This window comes from Rhodnius prolixus, unplaced genomic scaffold (assembly GCF_049639745.1).
Source record: "Rhodnius prolixus isolate KJV_2025 unplaced genomic scaffold, Rpr scaffold_1, whole genome shotgun sequence".
Taxonomy (NCBI): Eukaryota; Metazoa; Arthropoda; class Insecta; order Hemiptera; family Reduviidae; genus Rhodnius; species Rhodnius prolixus.
The window spans coordinates 56459852-56484078 of NW_027411581.1; the positions used below are offsets into that span (position 1 = coordinate 56459852).

Sequence of the window (24227 nt, forward strand, 5' to 3'; positions counted from 1 at the left end):
AAATTATTCCCCAAACAGCCTCAATCTTCCTCCGGATACTGTAAAAATAAAAGTAATCGAAATTTTTAAGAAAACTCAATAAGCCCTTAAGTGATCATGATCAGATCTAGGTACTTTTTATAAAAGTTTCCTTGTCTAATGGGCTTTCAAACGGTATATCATTTTCCAGGATTCTTTATATCTTCTTATGAGAAATTACGTTTGTTTTGCAAGAAAACGTGTTCACTAGCACTCAACAGCGTTAGTTTATCAAGTTGTTTAATTCTCTGAAAACTCTTTTAGATGGACCAGTAGTCAATTTTTAAAGTATATTGTCTTAAAATAAGGAAGTCAAAGGTTACAAATTGCTCTTTCTTTACTTCCGATCTCTTTGAAATATTTGAGAAAATGTTAGCCCTCATTAATCTTGGCTGTATATCCACACTTATTAAGCCTTATTCCTTTACCTTACACATGAAAACCCTGAACTCATCCCCTGCAGGTCTTACTATCCACAGTAGAGAGGAAGCCCTTTCTTACATTTTGTTGAATTGCGATGTAATCATTAGTTTAACCCGTTGCCGCACACTTTTAATTTGATGATCGTGCTCAGAAACACACTTTTTTTTTCTCAATTGTTTATGACTGCCAGATGGAATCAAGTGTAAGTTGTATGTTTGGAAGTAAAAATTATCACATTTGGCCACGGTTTTTCCAAAAAAACCTCTCGACGGCTATAACCATCATTTGCTCATCATGTCATTTTTTCTCTTTCCAGAGCAAATGACGGCTATGACCGTCGTGACGACTATACAGCATTTGCTTTACTAATTCAATAATTAACAAGTGTATGCGTTAGTACACTTCGTACTAACGCTGTACTTTTTTTTATTAATTAAAATGTGCACGACGGCCTATAGTCGTCGTTTGCCTACATATCAACAAAGATCGGACGGCTATAGCCGTCATTTGCGGCAACGGGTTAAATAAGAGATCTCTGCAATTGGATAACAGAGGAGATAATGCACAGGAAGAACTTCAGTTGGGAAATTAGGAGCGGTTGTGTTCCCATTAGAACTGCAAGGGTGACGGCACAGTAGACTCCTTTTGGTTGCAATGCTCCTCCATTGGAACACCCTTTGTACTTATCGACTGTACTTACTTGATTTTAAGATATTTTTAAAGTATTGATTAATATCCTAGTTTTTACAGAAAATCCTGCCATTTTTAGGTGGAACATTTTTCAAAAAATCTTGTTTTTCGGTCACGTTCTTTCCAAGAGTTCAGAACAAGTTTGATTGTTTTAAGAGTTCAAGAAGAGAAAAAGAGGATTATGTGAATGCAGTCATAAATTATGACCAGGAGCTTGGTCATAATCGCAATGTCCGCCACCTAAATATGTGTTGGCTCCTTTTACGGTAAACTTTACGGGAATCTCTAAATTAGAGTTGCGCTCATTACAGTAAGAGAATGTTGTATGTTTTTCTCGCCAGGCTTTTTTTTTTTTTAATTTATTTTATATGAAAATAAGAAAATTTAAAGCAGGTTGGCTGCCTAATTAGGCAGAGTGTATTTAATAACCAAAACCCCTTTCTGGGCATCTATCCGGAACTATCTACTTCAACATGTCACGAAGTGGTTGCTAAGTAATCATTGTAATCATTTAAATTGGATTATCGCAGTTATCTTACTATCTACTTCCATTATGGGGATTATTTATTAAATCCATCCCCTCTTTTTGTTTTTATTCCCTGAAGGAATATAAATCCAGGTGACCCGTAATATCTAGTTACTATCTTATTGCCCATTAGGGGATGCTAGGTAATATACGGCCAGAAGGTTAAATTTTCCACGTGAAGAAGCATGTTACCTTATTGTTGGGAATAAGCACAGCTAAAGAACAAATCAAATTACCAGGTTTAAAAACACTGGGTAAAGAAGACCACGAACTATATCCCCCACTCAAAATCATTGATTAATGGTTCTTAAGACTGGGTTTTATAGTATTTTAATCTTAGTTTTAGATAACCTTGCTAGGTCTTTTGTTTTTTTAACTTCTTCTTTCTTGGCCTTTTGGTTCCTTGCAAATCAGCCATTATTTAATGGTCTTACTTTAAATTCTGTTGCGGCCTGTCTGCAATATGTGGTTTTAAAAATAATAAATAATATTTAGTAATATAAGTCTGGGTATATGCTTTAGTAAGTCTGTATGGTGTTTGAGTTGGTCGTTTAACCTTACGTAGTGGCAATATAACAACCAATAAAGGTGCGATTATTGCTAGTTGAAAACTTGATAGGTTCATTTTTATTCGTAACAAAATTAAGCTTCAAGTATGTGATAGATAAATAGAAGTCTAAATCTCTACACAAAACTCATTTTCTGATCTCTGAAGATGGCATAAGGTAGATGAATCCTGTCATGGAAGAAAAACATCATAATGAATGGGTATAATTGATGAAATCCTTTGTCTAAACAAAAAAAGTTAATTCAGTAAAATGTGGCTTAGCGCAAAACTCGTTAAGTTATAGTTGAATCCCACAGGGATACTCAAATGAAATTCAAATTTGGTGCCTCCTTCAATTTTGTCGTTTTTAAGTTTTGGGTAGTAAAACAATTTCTCTCTCTAAACATTATTTCCGTTTAAAATCAGTTTCGGAAATTGAAATGATCGTAATACTTCCTCTTGTTAGGAGTAAGAGAAAAAGGAAAAAACTTAAATACAATTTCCTCATAAAAAAAATAAACTACTAAACCCTGAAAACTATCAAATCAAAATTTAAAGCTGTCATGATGATTTCTAGCTGCATCTCAAACAGACTGGCTGTGTACGTGAGTTAGCATCATCTAGTTATACTGTGTTGCTTGTCGAAACTCAATTAAGATGTTACAAGAAATTAAGTGGAAAATTGGTAGCTAAGGGTGGAAAGGGGTATCAGTCGGCGCTCAACACTCCCAGAGTTTTGCTGGGATACAGCGCCTCCGGGAAATCAGAACGCAGTGTTAACGATCCAGACCATTATGTTACTTTGCTCTTGTAATTTGGCAGTAAATTTTCTTTTATTATTGTTTTTCGTATATTTTCTTTCGTAATTCCAGTTATTTGTTATTCTGTTTTCTTATTTTTCATGCTTTTTTTTAGTGTTAATCCAACCAGAAATTAATATATTAATTAAGAAAGGATTCATAACTTTACGTGACCATATCGCCCTCATATAAATGATCGATAAATTATAGAATTAAAACGGATCAAAATTTTTTAGCTTTTATGTCTATTTACCAATAAAAACTACAAATTCGTCACTAATTGTTCACTGCACAACTCGATTAACTCCATAAAACAAAAAAAGTGGAGAAATGCGATGAAATAATGTAAATTGTGAGGGGCCACGGTAGCCGAGCGGTTAGAGGCGAGAGCCGCAATGCTAATATGTATTGTGGTACTGGGTTCGATTCCCGGTCTTAGGCCTTGGATTTTATTTAATGGTTAATATGAGAAATTTACAGTAAAGTATGTTTGCTAGTCGCCTCCGTCCACGACACCTAATCGGTAGTTGGACCTTAAGCCCCGCCTGAAAAAATAGGCGATTACTTTACTTTAATGTACATTGTTTTTTAAAATTCCGTTTATAGTATAAATTTAAAAAAATAAACGGTTATCATTCAGCGCCTGCTACTGAATTTGAGTTGAATTATTGCAACGATTTACATTAAAGCACACAGAGTTAATCAAAATGGCTTCTGAAATAAATTATTTATTATTCAATAGCCAAACAAATTTTGTCGTCTTTATTATTTAGAAAATTTATTATAAATATAAAAAGCTATGACTGAACCCAAGTGCTTACTTTGACACTTAAATCCAAGATCTTACAAAAAGTGAAGATAAACGATTTGTGCGGTGAATGGCTCAATTACTCGTATTACTTAAAATCAATCATCTTTGATTTAAAATGCTCAAAAATCAGAGCCACCCCAAAGCTTGCGATTTTTTTGGTATTGAATTTTAAAGTTATATATTGTCCAGTTGACTAAAAGTTTTAGTCAACAGTTCAGGATTTTTTAAAAAAAAAAAATTCAATTGGAGGATAAAAAAAAATTCCATTGAGAGGGCCTCACATTTTAGATTTACCTCAGACCCCCTGAATGAGGCAGCTTCTTTTATAATTATAGTGAAATATGCTCTCCGGAAATTTTGGGACAAACTGTTGGATTTTTTGAGTTAATTATTTTTCCAAGAGACGGAATCTAAGCCCGCCTTCTGCTTAAGATAAAACTTCTCCATTTTGTCAAAGTAGTTTAAAGCTTTCAGACTTTTAGCTGGTCCAATTTAAAGGTTTAAGTGGTTTCAGAATGAATTTCCTAGGCCAGGATCGTGAAGTTGCTCTTTCTTCTTTTGCTCCTGTTTGAGGAAGAAGAGAATAAAGTTATTGCTGGTGCTTCTTCCTAGGTGCGCAAGCAAGTCCTGGTCTCTCCTTCTGGATTTCAATAAAAACCCTCACCTCATCTTGAAGCCTCCATTCTCTCGGTGATATAAAGTTTGTTAAACTGCTAACCACCACAACAAGAATTGTGGGAAGACAAAACAGCCAGTCTAGGGTGGGAGAGCTTTGGATGTCTTGCTGAGGAAGAACAACCCAGGGAATACTCCTCCTCTGAAAGCTGCCTCCAACTGTTGGTGCCCTGTTCCCTGTGAAGGTCTGTGAATTAGAACAAGAGGTTTTCCTCCCCTTCCCACCCACACTCTCTCTTCAACAGGATGTTCGCGAGTGCTTTTGAATGAAAAGCATGAATTATTAGAGTGAAGTTGCGAGTGCAGCCCGTGTCTGGCTGAATGTGCTCAGCGCTAAGAGCTTGTATGGCATTGTGCCGGGCTGGAAAGTTGGTAGTTAGTGCCATCTACAGGCATTATGTGTGAACGCTGAACAGTTTCTGTTTTGGTCGTGTCATAATGAGTTTCGGGGATGATAATTTCTGAAAACTTTATGATAATTTAGTTAATTATCATTTACTTTTCATTTGCCCATTATTTTTTTTTTAAATTCATCGTGGATAATAATTTTTAATGCACAAAAATGGGAAAAATTTGCCAACTACCATTTGACATTTTTTTTTGTACTTTTTAAGATACTGAGGCTCGGTCAAATAAAAACTATGGTATAAAAGACAAAATTAGGAACCTTGGAATTTGTATTTCCGGATTCCACAGACATCAAGTTAATCTGTTAGGGAAATTGCCAATGTCAAAGATACCTGTAATTATTTGGGAAAGTCTTAAACAATTTAAACTTCATAATGCAACAGATGGCAACTCAGACTCCATCTCACGGAGATGGAAAAAAAGACGTGAGTTCACATTTGAATTCATTGGGTTGCAATCAATTCTACGATCGAGATCGATTTAAATAATAAATAAATAAAGTCATACGTTTAAAGACTTTTGCAGTTAAGATTCACATTTGAATGCCATGAAGTTAAAACTTATTATTTAAAGTAGATTTCATCAATTGATAAAACAATTGGTTTTTCTTTCCGCAACACAAGAGTAATCTAGCTAACTGCAATAACCTTTTTTTAATGAAAAATATTAAACAAATATTTATAATCTTCCTATTTGAAAACCTGCACAAGACTTAAAACTATGTGAGTAAGAAAAGTTTGTAAAGAATTTTGAAGGCACGCTTTGGGTCAAAAATTCTGAATAACCTAGCATAGGCACTTCCACCATTTCCCGCATGCCCAACGTTCCAGCGCTATCAGAAGATGTAACATTTTATCAAAAGTTAAAGGCTTGACTTTTTAATCTCTCGGTAAATTCTAAAAAGAAAAAGCACTCACATCAAGTTGTACGAAGTAAGGACGATTTAGACTGGGTGTGCCATACATTGCAGTAGCAACCTCGCACGTATAAAATTTCTGTCAGGTACACAAAGTATTTGAAAAAGACCGATAGGAAAAAGAATGAAAATTAATTTCATTAATAAATATTTGACCAATGCAGAGGTATGAAAAAACAGCATTTGGTAATTTGCGGCCTACCTTTGGTTACACAAATATATAAACAATGCTTTGATGTTGATGATCCCATTGTCATCCATGAACATACAGTGTAACCACCATTTTATTAAACCAAAAATATTTCATCATATAATAATAATCATCATTTCTCTCTTGGTTGGCAGTCCTGACTCTCTGCACAGTAATCTCCCGCACTTCTTCCTCCTTCCGTTAACCACACCCTTACCATACTTGATGATGCTGAACCTCATTGTTATGGCGTCGCTAAATATGCCGCCAATATTGGATTTAGAATCATTTTTAATGTGAACGTTCCCGACTCCCCACTCTCTGTATTATTCATGACATCATAATGGACGCGGTTTGACTGGGATGGGATTGTGATGGTAGGAGAGAAAGAAGGGAATAGTAGGGAAGATATGGGCTAAGTGTGGTAGGTAGGATTTTTTTATTTATTTTTCTGTCTGGGATCATTGCGAACAATTCGGAGCAAGCTGGTGAGTTGGCTGTGGATAAATGCGTCTTTAATGTCGCTGTATTATTGATGATCGCCATGCTTGGTACCATTGTTTACTCCGTTCTTTCATGGTTGGTGAACCTCTTTTACACGAACAATATTCAAGAAAGGTTACAGTATCTCATAACCAAGTAAAAAAACTATGATGTAAACTATTGCGGCTTCCCCCACAACTTATTTTACAAAATGAAGTACCATTTAAACTTAAAATTGATACAAGAAAGGATAAATTAATTCTGTAAAATGCGTGCTTGGCTCTCAGAGCTCCAGGCTATGCTCCAGTGGGCAGAACCTCCACCTACTCAATACCTCGCTTCTCTCCAGCTTTGGTCCATTGGCTTAACGCCTTAATTGCAGTTATTATTTTCTAAATCTCTTGGCATCTCTTAATCAATGTATTTATGAACTATCGAAGGAAAAGTCAGCTTGGGGAATTTACTATTTCTATTAATTAATGCGCTTCAGTATCTCAGTTCATTAGCAGCGTCTGGAACTTTTTTCTTCGGTGCATCCTGGTCTTCTTGTTCTCTCGATGCAGATTACACTCCCTATCGGAGGCCAGTGAGTTGTAAAAGGCTGCTGGATAGGAAAAAAAATTTAAGGAAAGGTATTTTAACCTATGAATCTCTGATTTCTTATAATGCTGTGCTAAGGAGGCGGACGCTAAATTTAAGAGAGAATCTTCTACAATGAAGATGATTTCTCCAAGTACTTTATTCAGTTTAAAGATGAGTTGAATTCTATTTCCACGATTACAAAAACAAAAAGCAAAAAAACACTAGTGCGATCACTTAGGCAAGTTTCTCTGTCAATGAAGTACATCAGAACTTAAGATTTGTGAGAAAAATCTTTCCTCGAGAAATCCTTCTAAAATTAGTTTCACGAATAAAGTGACTTGCCAAACCGATAAGTAAGAAGTCTTCTTATTACTTTAGTGAAAGAACTAAATATTCCGCTAAAACGTCCTTTACCTAATTTAACTGGACATTCTTCCCCTACTCCTTTTCCCATCACCGGTGCTCTGGGTTCTTTAAGGACCGTTCCTATCCGTGCAAGCTCAGGGTCGTTTTACAAGAGAAGGATGTCACCACCATGACGAGGCTGTTGTGCTAGGCCTCGCAAAGGCAGAGGTGAATTTAACTGGACAGATCTCCAGAAATGTGCAATATTATTGGAGTCATTTTCAAAAAATATTCATTCTGTAAACAATTACGTGAGGAATGTTCATCGCTAACTTAAGAGTCTGAGGTCACTAGGAGCTACAATCGATGCATCGAAGTACCTGCGATTTTTTTTTTGTTTTAAATCTAGAAAATGCGCACACAGAATTCTAAAATCAATTTTTTTTAGGGGGTCTTACAGGTCCCAAAAGCGAACATTTCCTGGATAAACTAAGAAATCATAACATTTGACAGGGTCGCTTACATCCTGTTATTGATGAGTCAATAACAGTAAGTCAATCCAGGAGCCTTTTACAATTCACTGGCCACCGATTTTAGAGTGTAATCTGCTTAAAGAATAAAGTTTACAAAAGAAAAAACGTGGTACAGCAACTGGCCACACGTATTTTACCAAACTGGTCCACTGGGGAATCCTCAGCATCCTGCCTAGCCCAACTCTGTTAACTGCTTCATCAAGTGAAGTTTTAGGACTTAGTAATTATTGTAATCAAAGATTTTCTTAATAATATTATAAGACCCAGTTGAAGAGGCAAATTATGTGATCCTTGCACCAATATTATTCAGCTAATTAATATCCCCTACCTGAGAAACATTATTATTATTACTGAAGAAGGGCGGAAACAAAGCCTGCTCAATTCAAAACCCTTCTGACTCCACAGAATTGCGCTGAAGAAAAGCAGCACCAACCAAAACCAAGTATACTCCATTCCCAGAACAATCAAAGAACAAGCAAATTATTAATCCGCTTAGAGGAAACAGCAAAATGCTCTTCCACGGACAAACTATCCTGACAACAGAAATACCAGAACCAAATCATCTCACAACCCATTCAATTGGTAATGAGTTGCATAGAATTAGCTAAAAAGGGAAATTGAATAAGATGAGATGTAGAAATTGAGGTTAGAACCGCAGTGCTGATACTGTTCTTTTAGAAACTGGCCATTATTTGCACTACATCTGCTGCATCCTAAAGAGGAGTTGATTGATGTCTCCGTCCTCTCCGCTACCGCAATTGCACTTGGGACTAACTGGGTAACTTTATTTATAAAAGTAAAGAAAAGTAATGCCTATTTTTTCAGGCGGGGCTTAACGTCCAAGTACCAATTAGGTGTTGTGTACGGAGGCGACTAGCAAACATACTTTACTGTAAATTTCCCATATTAATCATTAAATAAAATCCAAGGCCTAAGACCGGGAATCGAACCCAGTACCACAATACAGGTCTCGCCTCTAACCGCTCGGCTACCGTGGCGCCTAACTTTATTTATTGCAGTTGCGCTTAACGTAACCTTCCAGCGGGCGCGAGTATCTCACAGATACAATCTGAGCCTAAAATAATCGCAGTTTAGTGACTGAGCGGCGGAGGATGCTGTCCTTTAGGCAATGCTACACCCTCATGACTTGTTTCCTTCAGTAAAAATCTTATCTTGTTTGGGGTAGTACATTTCTTTGCAATTGTCCATCCATGCCTGACATATACTCGCGACCAATCGAGTAAGTTTCCAGATTTACCAATTATTTATATTTTTTCTTCAACATGTCCATCAAATTGAACTATTTTCAACATTGTTTGAAAGAATATTGTTTTCTACTGACAGAAAAAGACATTTTAAATCTCAGATACGAGGAGGAAATATCTGCGAAAGCTTTAAGACAGTCTAGTGGCTGAACTTGCTGATTGTAATTATTACACTTATTGGCTTGAAAAAATAAAACGTACTGACGTTTTCTGAGCATTTTTTATTTGTTATTTCAATTATTAATAATTACAGATGTTATTTAATTAATTTCATTTCTTCTATTGATAGAAAAAATTAAAAATACTAAAGTTTTTCTGTAAGATACGCGCGCCCGTTATTGTAACTTTTTGGGCGCGCCCGCTGGAAGGTAAATCGCTTTCTCAGGCTTATTAAATTTGATATTACCACAACATTTAGATATTTCTTTATTTAAATAAATAAAACGGCTATCCTGATATTTCAGCAAATCTTCCATTCTAATAAAAAACATACCAAGGCTTCAAAGTGAATGCTAAGAGATCTAGTTAGAAGAAACTTTAGGTTGCAGTAGTATTTGATTATAAAGGAGAGGTTGGCACGGACTGGGGGTAGTGTAACTGTTAAGCTTGGAGTATGGGTTTGGTCTGCAAGAGAGAAGGCGAGAGAACCAACTGAACCCACAATGAGTGTGTGGGTTTTTAGCTTTGTGTTTGGACAGGAGAGCACACTTTGTGCCCACTTAGTGGGTTACACTTGTTCCACCAGGTCTACCAACTTTCCACCAAAACTCTTCTCTTTATCCCCCACTTAAAGACTTTTCCTAATCCAATTACATGTAAAACCTGCCAGGATTCACTGGATACATTTATAGTTATATAACATTAGTTTTATTCTCTTTATTGACAGGTTATAGTTTTTCTCTGATTTCTAAACATTAAAAGAAACCATTTTTTCCCCAAATAGTATTGTGGGCACCTGAATTAGCTCCTTTTCTCTTAGGATCCTCTTCTGAGTAATTGTAACGACTATTGGTTCTAATCAATTTTTATACAATATCAGTTTATTACCCAAATACAATATTTTAATTGATTGATTCTTGACAAAATGTGAGTTTATAAATTAAGGGATGGTACTATCGACGAAACCACATTCCCGCTCGTCGACCAGATCGATGATGTAAGAGAGGAGTGTGGTCTGCTTCCGTTAGCCTAGGCTCCACCTTGCCTTGCTATGCAAGATATGTGTGTGGCAGCCAGATAGGACAATAGGTACCATCCCAGCTCTAGGGGCCTTTGTATGAGAAAAAGGAGAATGTGTGGTGGGCGCTAATGGCCATAGACGTCGATGCGCCGGCAGAAAAAAAAAAAAATATATCAGTTTATTGGCATTCCTTTAAAACTTAAATTTGAATCTCATTTAAAATCAAACATAAACTTTTTTTATCCCATTTTACCGACAAAGCTGCACGCAGATAACCTTACCAACTTACCAGCTGACAAATCGCGGTTTCCAATTGGTTGTTTGGAGTAAATTATCCAAATTCTTTTCAATGAAACTTTGAAAGAGGAGTAATTTTTAAATGAAGGGTGGAGGGTTTGGATTTGGATGCTGTAGAGATTGGAGCCGACCAATACATTCAAGTTAGAAGCACCTGGCTTAAGCGGAAGTGTGTACGATTTTCCTTTTAACCTTTTTTACAACCGTCTAGTCAGATTAAACCTTTGTCGCTTCCGTTTGAAATTCTATACATGAAAATTATTTTTAAACTGAACTTCTGGGACGTTACGCTTCTCTCTTTAAGTTCTTTTATTTTCGTGATTTTATTTAGTCAACATCTGAAGAAACATTGAGGAAATGGTTAGAGAAAATAGGGGACTCAGAATTTCGGTTTTGGGGAGCCTTACGAACATCTTAGGGGATATTGCTTTTTTTAAAAATTAGAAAATAAAATAAAGGAAAATAGAAATAGTCATAAATCTTCTTTTTGTTGGAATAATTGTCGGCGAATAAAAAAAAAGAATTACTCGTACTTGGAGAGAAACAAAGAAGGAGTTGCAAATTGCATTCCGTCCAGATCCCAGTACGATAAATTTACTCTAGTGTTTAAATTTACAATTAAAACGAATAAAGGGCTGCATTTTACCACTTCCAAGCTGCTGTAGGGAAATATATTTTTATGGAATATTTTATATGTTATATAAAAAACAAGAGAGAGAATAAATTACGTCACTCAAAAAATTATTAAACTCAATTATAAACAATTTAAAATTGAATACGTAATCTTCCCTAAGTTATCTTCCTGCAGTAGTATTTTATAGCGAAAAGTAAGTTAATTCTCTCCCTGATTGCCGCCCTTTATAATCCCTTTTCCCTTTGTTCCAATTAAATTGAAAAAAAAAAAACTGCTTTGTACTCTTGCTCTGATTAATGATTGAAGCGTGACGTCATATCTCTCCAAGAACCCCTCTCCTTATATAATCTAGTTTCTCAGAAAAAAAAATGTTAATCCTAAAATGATAGGCCTACTAATGAAATTCATTGGCTACTGATTTTAAACCATTCTATGCACAATCTGCGGCCCGCCGCTACATTGCCTCGAGCGCTTGGTATCTCAAGCATAAGAGTAAATAAGATTTTAATCAAGAGATATTGTAAATCCTATTATTTCTTGATTTCTATCTTTCCTAGTAGGATCTAGCGTTTCTAAGTTTCAAGATTTTAATGCAGTCGCCTTGTCTCCTCCATTCATTCTTGTTGTAGTGGTCATTGGGTTGTGGATGCAATCATTGGTAGTTTTGGAAGTTGTCTTTCACAGATATCATTCAAATTTCTAGTGGGATTCCCCGAGCTGGTTATTTATGTTTTCAATAGACAATCTCTTCTTGTTTGCGCTCTAATAGAGTTTGGTTAGAGTCTAAGGCTGGAAACATAGTGGAGCGGCAAGCAAAGCGGCGATGATAGCGAAGAGCAAAGCGGCGAAAACAAACACTCTCTAAAGATAGCGTAGCTCTATCTTCGCTTTGCTCTCCACTATGCGCGGTCCCATATGTTAACTTGTGTTTGTTTTCGTCGCTTTGCTCGTCGCGGCACTGTTTCCAGCCTAATGTAGAGTTTATTAAAAGGAGAGGCTTCCCACGTTGATCTTTGATTGCTAGGGTATGTGAAAAGAACAAGTTTAACATCACCCTGGTTAAGACAGGTTGTTGAAGAATTTAGAATGTTCCCTTTTGGAAATTGGTTATTATCCAGCGTTGCACTACCATTATAAATTTAAGTACCCGTTATTCAATAATAAATTGATTAGTACAAACAAGTATTCGTTAAAAGGCTCTCCGCCACATTAACATCCAGAACATGGCGAACTTACTTCTGACTAAACGATTTGGTATTAATGTAATAAATTACCATCCGTTTATTTAACTGAATCAAAGTAAGCGTCTCAAATAAATGTAATGTTATTTACAATTTTAATAGCTGGAATGAAAGAAAAAGTAATTTTGAGTAAGTTCTTACCATTTTGACCTTTTCTATCTGACCTTTGTACCTTTATAGCTGAATAGAGAGTTTTAGAAAAAAATATTCATGCCTAATTTTTTTCTCAAATCCATAATGGGGCCCCATGCTACCCCATTTTTCAATTTCTGCTTTCTTCCAAGTAGTAATAAAAGTACACTTAATAAAATATTACTACAGAGGCATTATTAAATCGACATAAAAAAAAAAACTATTTTAATAAAAGTTTAACTAAAGAAATAAGAAAAGTTGAACATGATTACCTAGTGACCACTCGCTTCTTAATTATATATCTGGCAAAAAGTTTGCCAAAGTCAAGTGTAAAACTTCTTTTTCCACTTAAATAAAATCCAGACGAAAAAATCTTATTAACTAGATGAGTTTGCGAGGGAACAGATGGGGAATCTTGAAAAAATAATAATAAAAAACCTCAAGAATGGCTAAGTTTCAATTAGTTTCAATCCTCTCAAATATGATGAATTCATTTGATGCTTAACCAAGCTTTAGGTTACCCAAGTTGTCTGAAGATTTTAAGGGTACGAATATCTTAAAACTGGAGATTAGAAGTTTTAACTGTACCAAATAAGTTCACACTTTGTTGTTTTCACATTTTCTTTAGCGCACTCTAACTGGAATAGAATTTTCTTGACAAGTTCACTTGTAATGCCTAATTTTTTTGTTTTTATCAGGCAGGGAGCTTAGGTGCCTTCGGATGTGCCTTAGATTTCACTATCTCCAAACCCTTCGTAAGAAAAAGTTATGTGTGCGGGCAGATTTTAAAGACCCGTGTGTAAAAAAAAAAAAAAATAGATTTTACAAACTGGTAAGAGTCTGGTCTGACTGGCCTGAAATATAGCCATAATAGCATTGGTATCTCGTACTACGTTCAAATTTAATGATTGGTTTAGGCGCCACAATTAGAGCCTACGATCAAATAAGCTTTGGGACAAGATCAACCAAACGAAAGTGTAACTTAAATGAATTGATTTCTGGGCTCCTGTCCACTGTCCTCTTCAATAGCAATCCTCTTCCTTGTATAGTTCTGATGCGCTACCTTGGGCTCTACATAGACAAGCGACTCACGTGGAACCCACACACTAGACTCTTAAAAGACAAGCAATGACGAAACCTGCGAAACTGTCCTACAAATTACTTGGACGACGCTCCAAACTGCCCATAGAACTCAAACGTTTAATATACAATACTACCCTCAAACCTAAGTGGACTTACGGACTTGAGCTGTGGGGTTCAGCCAAACCTACAAACATACGGACAGTACAGACATTTCAATCAAAACTCCTCCGACAGATAGCTGACGCTCCTTTCTACGGTGACTAACCTCACTCTTCATCACGACCTCAACGTTCCCTTCATAGACCAACTCGCCAAGACTAAATATCAAAAATTCCATACTGCTCTCTCTACTTGCTCACATCCTCTTGTACAGTCTCTCACTCCTCTGACATCCCTAACAATCCTACTCGCCGACTGAATCGCCAGTGGCCCCACGACTTCCTTACAGTCTGAAGAACTAAACGTCATTATTCTCCTATGTCTCCTCTCTCCTCCTCATATTCTCCTCTTCACATTCCCTTATCTCATATGAGAGTGCTACCGCTGGGTAGCTTCTTTCCTCCTGCTCTTCCCGCACCATTTCATCTTAGTCACCTCCTTATTTATATAATGTATATATTTATACAGATTGTAAATGACAAAATAAATAAATAAATATTAAAAATGAATTGATTTCAACTTTTTAAAACATTTCTTTAAAAGTAGTTCCAACAATTTTATAGTAGCTTACTAATTACAAATATTTAGTTTACTTGAAAATCTAAAACTTTTATTTGTTTTATTACTCTAAGAGAATGTAATTTTTGGTAATTTAGGTGAAAATTTTGGGCGAGCTTTACCTTTAAAAAGAGTTATTTGAATGTTTCTTACCTGTATTTACAATAATCATTTGTATCTTCGATATTTCTTGTATCTCTGACTGGTTTCGAACTGGTTTATCCATTATCAGAGGTACATTACTCAGTTTAGGTAAATAAAGAGCCCCTATTTTATTGAAATGTCTAAAATATCGAAAAGTAGGGCTACAGATTATCTGTGGCCAATTAAAATATTAGCACGCCAGAGCACTCTGTCGCTGGTAAACTGAAAACACCCGCGCACAGTTATTCACATGCCTTACCACTAGGCGGTACTTCGCCTTGACTTAGAATATTAATCCATTTAATCCCGGCCTCATGGTAATTATAAGAGACGCGTGGTGTAGCATTCCTTAAAAGGATGACTGTCTAGTTTGTAAGCCTTCCTGGATTAGACTCTAACCACAAAGCTTCTCTCGGTCGTTTACTTCATGGAGGAAGGAAGTGGTAACTCCAAGTTAACTCAAATGCCCTAAACGCCTGGAAGTGATACATGTATCTGCATGAACGCTTTAGGATTTAAAATACGTGATGCATTATGAGATTATTACATTAATTCAACTAGCTGATGTTGAGGGCCAAAAATGACGAGAAAAGTTTAACTAATATGGTGTTCCTTTTGTTGCATTTTAATTTAATAAAAGAAGAATGCTCTAAATTTGTAGACAAATATAAAACAAATGTTCAGGCTGCATAAATTTTTAAAATGTTCTTAGTTAACAAAGGAAGTTCTGTCGCTTATCTTGGAGTAAAACTAAAATGCATTATCTGATACTTTTTCGAAGACTTAAATCAGTCACAGCTAGCTTGATTTCAAGCTATATTGAATAATATTCGGAGGATTTTGACTTCCATTTATTATGTTTCTGCCACTTGTTACGAAATTCACATTGTATTTGTAAAAACTTATTTAAGAGTATTAGATTGGCAGTCCTATTTTTAATTTAATATATTTAAATGAAATTTCTTTTCAAACCATTAAATAAAGTCCAAGTCCGTACGGGATCGACCTTGCTGGACATCTTTGATATGCCGTTCTTCCCACCAACTGCTCCGATATTGTGTCGCCGATTAAAAATACTATAATATAACCTAGGCATCTAAAGGAAGTACAGCTCTAAAGTTCAGGACAAATAATAATTATAAAAAAAAATCTGGTAAAAGCGCTTGAGTTTCTCAAACTGCTGTTCTCAAAGTCCTAATCACAAATTTTCTTCTATCAGTACTTGTGAGTTACTTAATTCTTATCACTTTGGAAGCAAATTATCCACTCTTTCTCAAGATTTAAGCGAAAAATATTACCTGTAAAAGTTGTAAATTTATGTGCTTCTATTGTAATCACTAAGCATAGTTTAAATATAATAAAAACCTTTGCAACAAAATGTCATAATTCTGATAAATTTATTGGGTAAAGTGGCAAGTGGTTGACAGATTTTGCCCTAAACTTTGATACAAACCTCTGTTGGCTAAACTAAATCTCACTAAACTAAATTGTAAATAGCTTTTTCCTTCTAATTTAGCCTTTATTCTAACTGTTTCAGATGTAAGAGTTTCCAGACAGTGAAACGAGGTGAGGCATATCGCATTCCTGGCTCTATCATAGCATCAGGAGCTGCTGGGTCGCCTACCCACATACGACTTCCACATTTCCAACCAGAAATCTTCAGACAATTCATACAATATGTTTATACTGGAAAGTTAAGTTAAATTACTGACTAAAAATTATTTTTGTTAATTCTTGCACCAAAAATATTTCCTGTTAAATATAATAATGGTTCAAGCATCTTAAGATATTTATATTTTAATTTTGCCTACAGATACTGCTGCAGGACAGTGCAGTATTTGAAATGTCTGCAGTTGGACAAGATTTTGGATTGGAAGAATTAAGAGGGACTTGTGAAGACCATATAAATTCAACCTTGTCAGTGCTCAATGCGTGTACATTTTTAGCGGCGGCCTTAGAAATCCAAGATAGAGCAGCCAGTATGTGAAGTGTTCTTTTTATTTATTTTTTTCAATCTTGTCTTAAATTATTCACCAAGTTCTATCGATTGACTATCTAATCGTTTATTTCGTTTTTTAAATTTTATTGCTTGCTCTTCATTATTAAATAAATAATAAGTGTTTAGAAAATTTAGTAATCACAAGAGAAAGAGGGATGTGAAAGAGAGCGAGGAAATATTGAAAATTTACTAGTGGTGAGAAAATAAATTAATAAATGTAAATCAAGATCCAACAAGTGTGAAATATTTTTACGTGATCAATAAACAAGATGCTTCGCTGTCGTTACAGTTCAAACTGTTTGCTCGGGTCAGAAACGATAAATTTTCTTGAAAAAGTTCGACGTTTGAGGTTCCTCTGGGTGTTTTTCTTCAGAATCTGGTTTGTGGTGGTAGGGAGATGGAAATGTTTTATTTTTTAAAAACACACCTCGTTTTATATATTCGTCTATTAGTTTTATTACTTAATATTGTTAGATTAATGAATAAGCGTATTCCTTTATTAAGTAAATGCAACATGAGTAAATATGTAATTCGTCCTAAGTATACGACATTTTCTCATTGTAAAAGGTTGGCAACATTGTAGACGCATGCCTCAGCCATTTTGCCGGTGTGTTATAAACGTAAGGTAAACGTTAGTGCTCGTTTTATAGTACCGGAGTTATTTCCTCTATTAAAAATGTCATACAAAGGGCCACAAAAAGTTCAGAAGGTAATGGTTCAACCTATTAACCTTATCTTCAGATATTTACAAAACAGATCTCGTGTTTGTGTGTGGTTATATGAAAATATTAACCTAAGAATAGAAGGACACATCGTTGGCTTTGATGAATACATGAATTTGGTACTTGACGATGCAGAAGAATATAATATTAAAACGAAGAACAGAAGACCACTTGGAAGGATTATGATGAAAGGCGATAACATCACGCTCATCCAAAATGTAAATCCTTCGGCAATGGACGCTTCCTAGGCTAAAGTGGCAAAGTGTACCTACTTTGCGTATTGTTTATATGTGTATATTGTGAAGAAACTTTGAACTATAAGTTAAGGATGACATTTTATAATTTGATTATATTTAATGATCACGGTGTACAAATACTTGTAATACAAAACTTCCTCTTTTTTACAATATACTGTGGTTTCTTTAAAAAAAAATTGTTTTTTTTCGATTTCCTTAAGTTTGTGGTGAAGATAAAATCGATTTGAAAATTTCAATTTTTGTTCATACCTGAAAAGTTTTTTGTTGTGTTCTTAAACAGCAATTGCAGATAATTTTAGGTGATTTTAGTATTTACAAATAATTAACAAAGTGAAAGCTTTAATAGTACTGAAGTATGCAAATAATACTAAGGTTAGTGCAAGAAATGTATAAATTAAATCATATGTTGAAAAACTGGCAGGTAAGAAACTTATTCTTAGTTGTGTAAGATTTCTAAACGATTCAGGTTATATCGGGGCGTACACTTCACAACAAAATAAGCTATAGTAAGAATAAAGAACTATTTAAAAAAAAAAAAATCTTAGGCGGGTTATATATAATCTAACATCTTAAAAAATATTATTTGTGAGATTATTTAGTCTATTTTTATTTATTGATTTTGTAGAAAATCAAGAGGTTCTTTCTACTTAAGTAAACGAGACTACAGTATAGCATTATCAGTATAAAAAAATAAAACAATTGTTAAATGTTAGTGATTATTGTGGCATATAATTTCTAACAATGTTATCTAGGTGGAAAAGGTGCAAAATCTTTTGTGGACCGCTTTGTAAGTTTCATTGGTGAAAATGCAGCTGAATGTGTGAAGACAAATTCATTTCTGAGTTTACCCAAAGATGCACTTGTCAAACTTATTTCATCAGATTGTGTAAGTTTTTTTTTCTTTGTATTTGTAGTTAATTTATATCATGTTGTAAGTTTTCATCTCTTTATTCAAAATATTATGATTATATTGGTATTTCTCTTCTAGGTAGCACTAGAAGAAGAGGATGTTTGGCGAGCTGTACTTAATTGGGCAAAATTTCATTCTGGAGTCAGTCGACCAACTACCCACTGGACTGAAGATGAAAGAGCTAAAGTTTGCCAACAACTTCATGGTGTTATCAATCATGTTAGGCTTCTACTTATTGGTGAGAATTTAATTTTGTTTATTTAAAGAAAAATTAATTTTTTAAAACCAGTGCTTTATAAAAAACATTTAAATAAGTTTTCTAATTCTTTCCATCTGTAAATGATGAGATATCTACCTATATTTTCTTGCCATGCTGTTGAGAATTCAAACAAGGTTTATGATTTCAAGTAAGAATGTATATACAATTAAAACTTGATGAAATTTGTTCTTATTTCGAATTCTTATCCTGAAATGAATTTTTTCGAGTTCGGTATCTCAGAAAGGTGATTATTAAGAGTGATTAAAAGCAAACTGGGAAGATCTCTGCATTTCAAACATCATCTCAGGCATTTCATAATTATAGTGAGCATTTCGGTGCGAAGGACATAATTAGACTCTGTAGAGAGAAGGTCCAATGTGTTCACGAACACCCTTACGTGCTTAAATATGTCATAATGGACTATTAAAGTAAAAACTAGGCTCCACACGCTTAGGAGCGAGGCCTGCAAAATTTATATGTATTATGGTACCGGTCTAGGCCTAGGCTTTTATTTAATGGTTAATAATAATAGGAATTTGCAGTCGTTTGCTTGTTGTCTTCTTCCACGATACCAAATTTGGTAGTTGGACGCAAATCCCGCCTGAAAAAAAATGTATTACTTTACATTAGTCAGGCAGTTTATAGCTTATTACAATCCTAGTCATTTATAAATTTTTAGCAAAAGGTTTTTCATATTTTAGATAGCCAAGTGTTTGCAGAAGAGGTTGAACCAACAGGAGCTGTACCAATGGAACTCTCTTTAGAAAGATATAGATTTGCTGCGTTACCTTATAAATTCTCTTCCAGTTCATCAGAGGATAAACGCCTTAGGCCAAGATTATCGTTAAAACTGTTTCCTGGATCACAGATTTTAGTACAAGTTAGTTGAATTATCTAGTTTTTTGTTTTATAACTACATGTATATATTACCTTCTCTTATTCTTGGTTAAACGCATTATTACTGTCATGCCAGATGTAATCAGACCATGCTCTGTGTACGAAGTTTTTTTTAGGGCTTTTCTGTTTATGTACAGGCTTCAGAATGTTTCAAAAGCACGTCTTGCTTTCTAATTTTAGTACTTATTGTTGCCGCTTACATTATTACGATTTTGGACAAAATTTGAAGCGACATTTTCTTCGAAAATGATTCTATTTTCTTTCAATGTTAGTACATTGAATATCTTTTATTTCACTAAATATCTAATACATACAATAGAATATCTCCCAAGAAATCGTATTTTTTGAAACTGCAGTGTTATGGTCACCTTTAAAGTGCTCTTTTAGAACAGTTACTTCATCAACATAACTAAATGCAATTAAATTACCGATTTTATTTAGAAGGTGCAACTAAACTGTCAACCCTTTTTCTGAATGTATTAATGAAATTTTTGGAAATTTCTTGTGAATGGCGGCATCTCTTTTCTTTAATCACTTTTATTCGAAACATTTTTTTTTTCTGAAAATGAGCTTTTTGTAGAAAATCTAAGTTCTTAATTTTAGTTATGAAGGGGGTGCTAACTACATAGGAAAACTGAGCAGAAATAAGTACACCCAATTATTTCTATGTTACCCTAAATAGTACCTCGGAAGGAAATGGCACCATGTCCATTTTTTCGAATATCAGATTTTGCCATCATTTAACAAATTTTCTGTTGCTCTTTCTAGAGGTTTAAATCACTATGTCCTATGCTCAATATTAACCGATTTATGTATTTTTAAAAAGCACTATGATACTTCATTGCTTAAGGGTAAAAAGCACTACATGGACATAAATGTTTTCACAATGGAGATCAAAGTAAAATATTTTAAAATATGGGAGTTAAAGTGGCGATACCTACTGTAATAATTATGGTGAAGAAGTACAGGAAAGAGTATAACCGGAAAGGTAGAACTAAAATGAATTTGGAAAAATATCTTCATTTGGCTCCCCTGTAAAATTTACTTTTTGTGACATGGTGCCTTTTCCTTCTGAGGTACTTTAAGTTTAAAAAAATAAAAGTTAAAATTAATATTTCACCATTTTATGTTACAGGACAAATCGTGTTTCCAGAGAATTCTTACCGGATGGTATGGAAAACCTAAGCAAGTTTGGCGATTAGTTTACAGAGCTTCCAGTCATGGTTCTTCTGCTGATAGTTTTCATAGACATTGCGATGGTGTAGCGCCTACTTTCGTCATAATAACGGTACAAATGTTAATCCATATCTTAATCCATATTATGCTAGCACTTTTATGTTATTTGGTATGGAGGAGCTAATGCATCTCTCACAAAATCAAAGCAATAAGAACCATTAGGAAAGGTCTCTGATGACAGGATATTACATGTGAATCTGTTCTACATACTAATTTGTTACCTAGGGGGGCTCTGTGTGTTAATCTACGTTGAATTTTTCGCTCGAGAGCCAGCTAGTTAAAGTATTACGACTTTGACATATTTTAAATCGGATTTCATGTTTCCATTCTTAAATCTCTCAATTTATCATTAATTAGTAGGTTTCTTGTTGAAGTATAGGTCTAATCTCCAGAAACTTCGAAGTAGAAAGGATTCTTACTTTTGCAACATTTTTGCACTATTTTAAGAAATCATAAAAGCTTAACTTATATTATATATATGTTGAAAGAAACCAAATTTATTTTATTAACTTTTCTTCGTTGAAGTACACAACTCTTCAACCCCAAAGAGCTTATGGTACTAATGTAATAAAGATGAAAGTCACTGATGGTACCCGAAGCTTAGGGCACAATAAACAAGTTTTTGTAATGAAGTCATTCTTTGGCCATTTCTGAACATTCTTCCTCTTGTAATTAAAGACCTGTCTAATTATAAACTATTATTGTATTGTAGGGAAGTTGTGGTGAAATCTGTGGCGGCTTTTCTGATGTACCTTGGGGCAAGACAAACCTCAAAGGACACTATGTACCATCTGAAAGGGCATTCTTATTTACTTTAGCTAATAATCAAGATATTCCACCCACTAAATTTGAAATTGTTAAAAAGCCATTTGCTGTTTGCTACCATCCTGAGTAAGTAACTTGAATTTTTTCATTTGTTGGTTGTACGCGTTTAATTTCATTTTGTTTTTAAATATAAGATTTTTCTTTCAGCTGTGGACCAATATTCGGAGCTGGCGCTGATCTCTTCATTTCAAGCAATTGTAATACAAACATGGATAGTTATTCAAATCTACCACATTCATATGATGGTGAAAATGCATCGTGTACAGTGTTAATGGGTGATTATAATTTTACCGTATTGGACTACGAAGTTTTTACACCTGCTACGAAATGAAATTGCAGTTTCTTTAAAAAAAAAAAAAAAAAATACCTTATGATGGCATGCTATTTGTTAACATCATTTTGGTAGCGACTCCATTATTTATTTGTAATTTCATTTTTTAAGAATATTGTACGTTAGAATAAGAGAAAATTCTAGAAAGTCTGGATTTAATCAAAAGTAGTTATAAGTAAGAAAACTGCTACTCAGATAGAATTATTGTACAAACGTGATTAAAAGGAATCATTCTTATAAAATAATACCACTAGATACCTTCGAGTACAACCTACCAAATTATTGCCTACCATATTGTACTTTTATTTTTTAATGATCATATATTTACGTGATTAAATTGACAAATAAATTAATTATTTAGTTCAATATGTGAGAAACAAAAACTATTTGTGAAGGAAGTAATGAATGCAACCAAACAGTAAACTCATATTTTTACTTGGGTAAGAGATTATATTGCAATCTTTTGAAATTTTCTCTGAAAAAACGTTTTCAGACTTCCTGGGTAAAAAAATAAGAAGATTTTTTAGAATGATCTGTGTAAGGATGAAAGTCTCAAAACGCTCAAACTTTGTATCTGTTTTTCGCATTTGACAACCTAAGCTGAAATCGACTTAACTAAAACAATTCTTCATTTTTTCGCGATTTACATAAATTTATTTAAACTTCGTATAGATAGTGCGTTGTGAAAGCCTATCACTTTTATTTTAAACGTTTTTCCTGGAAAATTTTATTTTCGTTAGTTCTGGGGGAATAGCCGTTCAATTATTCTCTAAAACGAGGGTACCAAGCCCCACGCTTATAGGCCATTTTCCACCTACGACGTCTTCTTTGCGCTCGCAGCATGGTCGTGAGAATTTTTTGCGTAAAATAAAACATTTTATTATTAATAGTAGAACAGTAAACCTCAGTTTTCACAGCTCTAAGTACACTGTACTTTTCGATTATTATTTGAAAAGTTTTTAATTGTAAAATATTTTTTTTTTAACAATAACTGTATGTGTATGTATATAATGCTAGCAAGAAAAATAAAAAGTTATAAAGGTAGTAATTTTAATGCATGCAGGTTTTAAAATTGTTTATTGATTATGTCTAGGCATAATTTTATCAATTAATTTTATTTTAAAATAAATTTTGCGATAACACGAAGAAATATTAGTGTTTTGAAATTTGTGCGATTTTTACGTTACAATATGAAATTAATGACTCATCCAATAATTTACCTGCCCAGTTGAAGTGTTGAATTTGTACAAAAAAGTTCATGAAAGGGCTGGAGGCCCCAGAGTCCACTACCTAGAGGTAGAAACAATATTTAACCTAGGCAGCTAAAAGCAGCTAGCTGTATTCCTTACCAATGCACACTCTGCTTCAATTATAATTTTTGTATTTTATTAAATATTGTAACTGTATTAGTTGGAATGAAAGTCGCCTTGATTTACCCCAGTAATAGTAATTCCCTATTGAAAATGGTGCCAAACTTTTGAATTATCCCTGAACTTTGTAATAATTTAGTTGAAGTATGCTCCTTTTTGTACAATCTCTATCTCTTTTATTACGGTTCGTAAACTTTATGTAGTACTTAAATTTAAAACTTTCTTAGACCCAGCTTCTATTTCATTGCAGAAACCAACGCCGTTGTACATTTGATATTATTTAAATAAAAAAAATGAGCTGTATCGAACTACTATTTCTCTATTTTTGTGTAATTCCTTAATTCTTAGAAAGCGCTGATCGATTTCAAGATAAGTTTGAACAAAATACTCAATTTTTTCTGTTAAAACAGGTAAATTTCTCGTAACTTCATAAAGTCTTACAGGTAGAAAGTAAGAGAAAAAGCAATTCAAGAAGTAAAATGCGGTTAAATTGTTTTATAAATTTATCGAGTGATTTGTTAGCCACCCATAAAATCAGAATAGGATTGCGGTGGAAATCTAGACACACGATCAGAAAGAAATTGTAGACATGAATTGTAAATGTCTTGACAATGCAGAAGGGAAGGGTAAGATAGCCGAAAAAAAATGTAGATTTTTAGAAAAAAAGCTGAACACATCAGATGAAAAAAGACCCGGTTGAATTAGGTAATGAGACCTACAAGGACAAGGATACTATGGGATGGCTTCCTGGCGAGGCAATGAATGCTTGAGAACGGTGTAG

The 24227-nt window shown here is 34.2% G+C and overlaps 2 protein-coding genes across 3 annotated transcripts in view; both read left to right on the forward strand.

Annotated features, from left to right (window-relative positions):
- LOC141445984 (serine-enriched protein) overlaps positions 1 to 24227 on the forward strand; it is a 95088-nt gene that overhangs the window by 69967 nt on the left and 894 nt on the right. Inside the window, exons 6-13 of one of the 2 annotated variants that reach the window (XM_074112304.1) lie at positions 16178 to 16332; positions 16452 to 16619; positions 18371 to 18504; positions 18607 to 18766; positions 19489 to 19667; positions 20820 to 20972; positions 21633 to 21811; positions 21893 to 22020. In XM_074112304.1, the coding sequence (XP_073968405.1) occupies positions 16178 to 16332; positions 16452 to 16619; positions 18371 to 18504; positions 18607 to 18766; positions 19489 to 19667; positions 20820 to 20972; positions 21633 to 21811; positions 21893 to 22020 (1256 nt within the window). Of the gene's footprint in view, positions 1 to 16177; positions 16333 to 16451; positions 16620 to 18370; positions 18505 to 18606; positions 18767 to 19488; positions 19668 to 20819; positions 20973 to 21632; positions 21812 to 21892; positions 23761 to 24227 lie in introns of those variants that run through there. The other variant, XM_074112303.1, reaches the window with a different exon arrangement.
- SmE (Small ribonucleoprotein particle protein SmE) lies at positions 17215 to 17683 on the forward strand. Its single transcript, XM_074112322.1, has one exon. The coding sequence runs from the start codon at positions 17316 to 17318 to the stop codon at positions 17607 to 17609; it is 294 nt and encodes a 97-aa protein (XP_073968423.1). The 5' UTR covers positions 17215 to 17315; the 3' UTR covers positions 17610 to 17683.

Excerpts from the sequence above, each read along its gene's own strand:
- SmE (XM_074112322.1), top strand. The coding sequence starts at position 17,316 with ATGTCATACAAAGGGCCACAAAAAGTTCAGAAGGTAATGGTTCAACCT.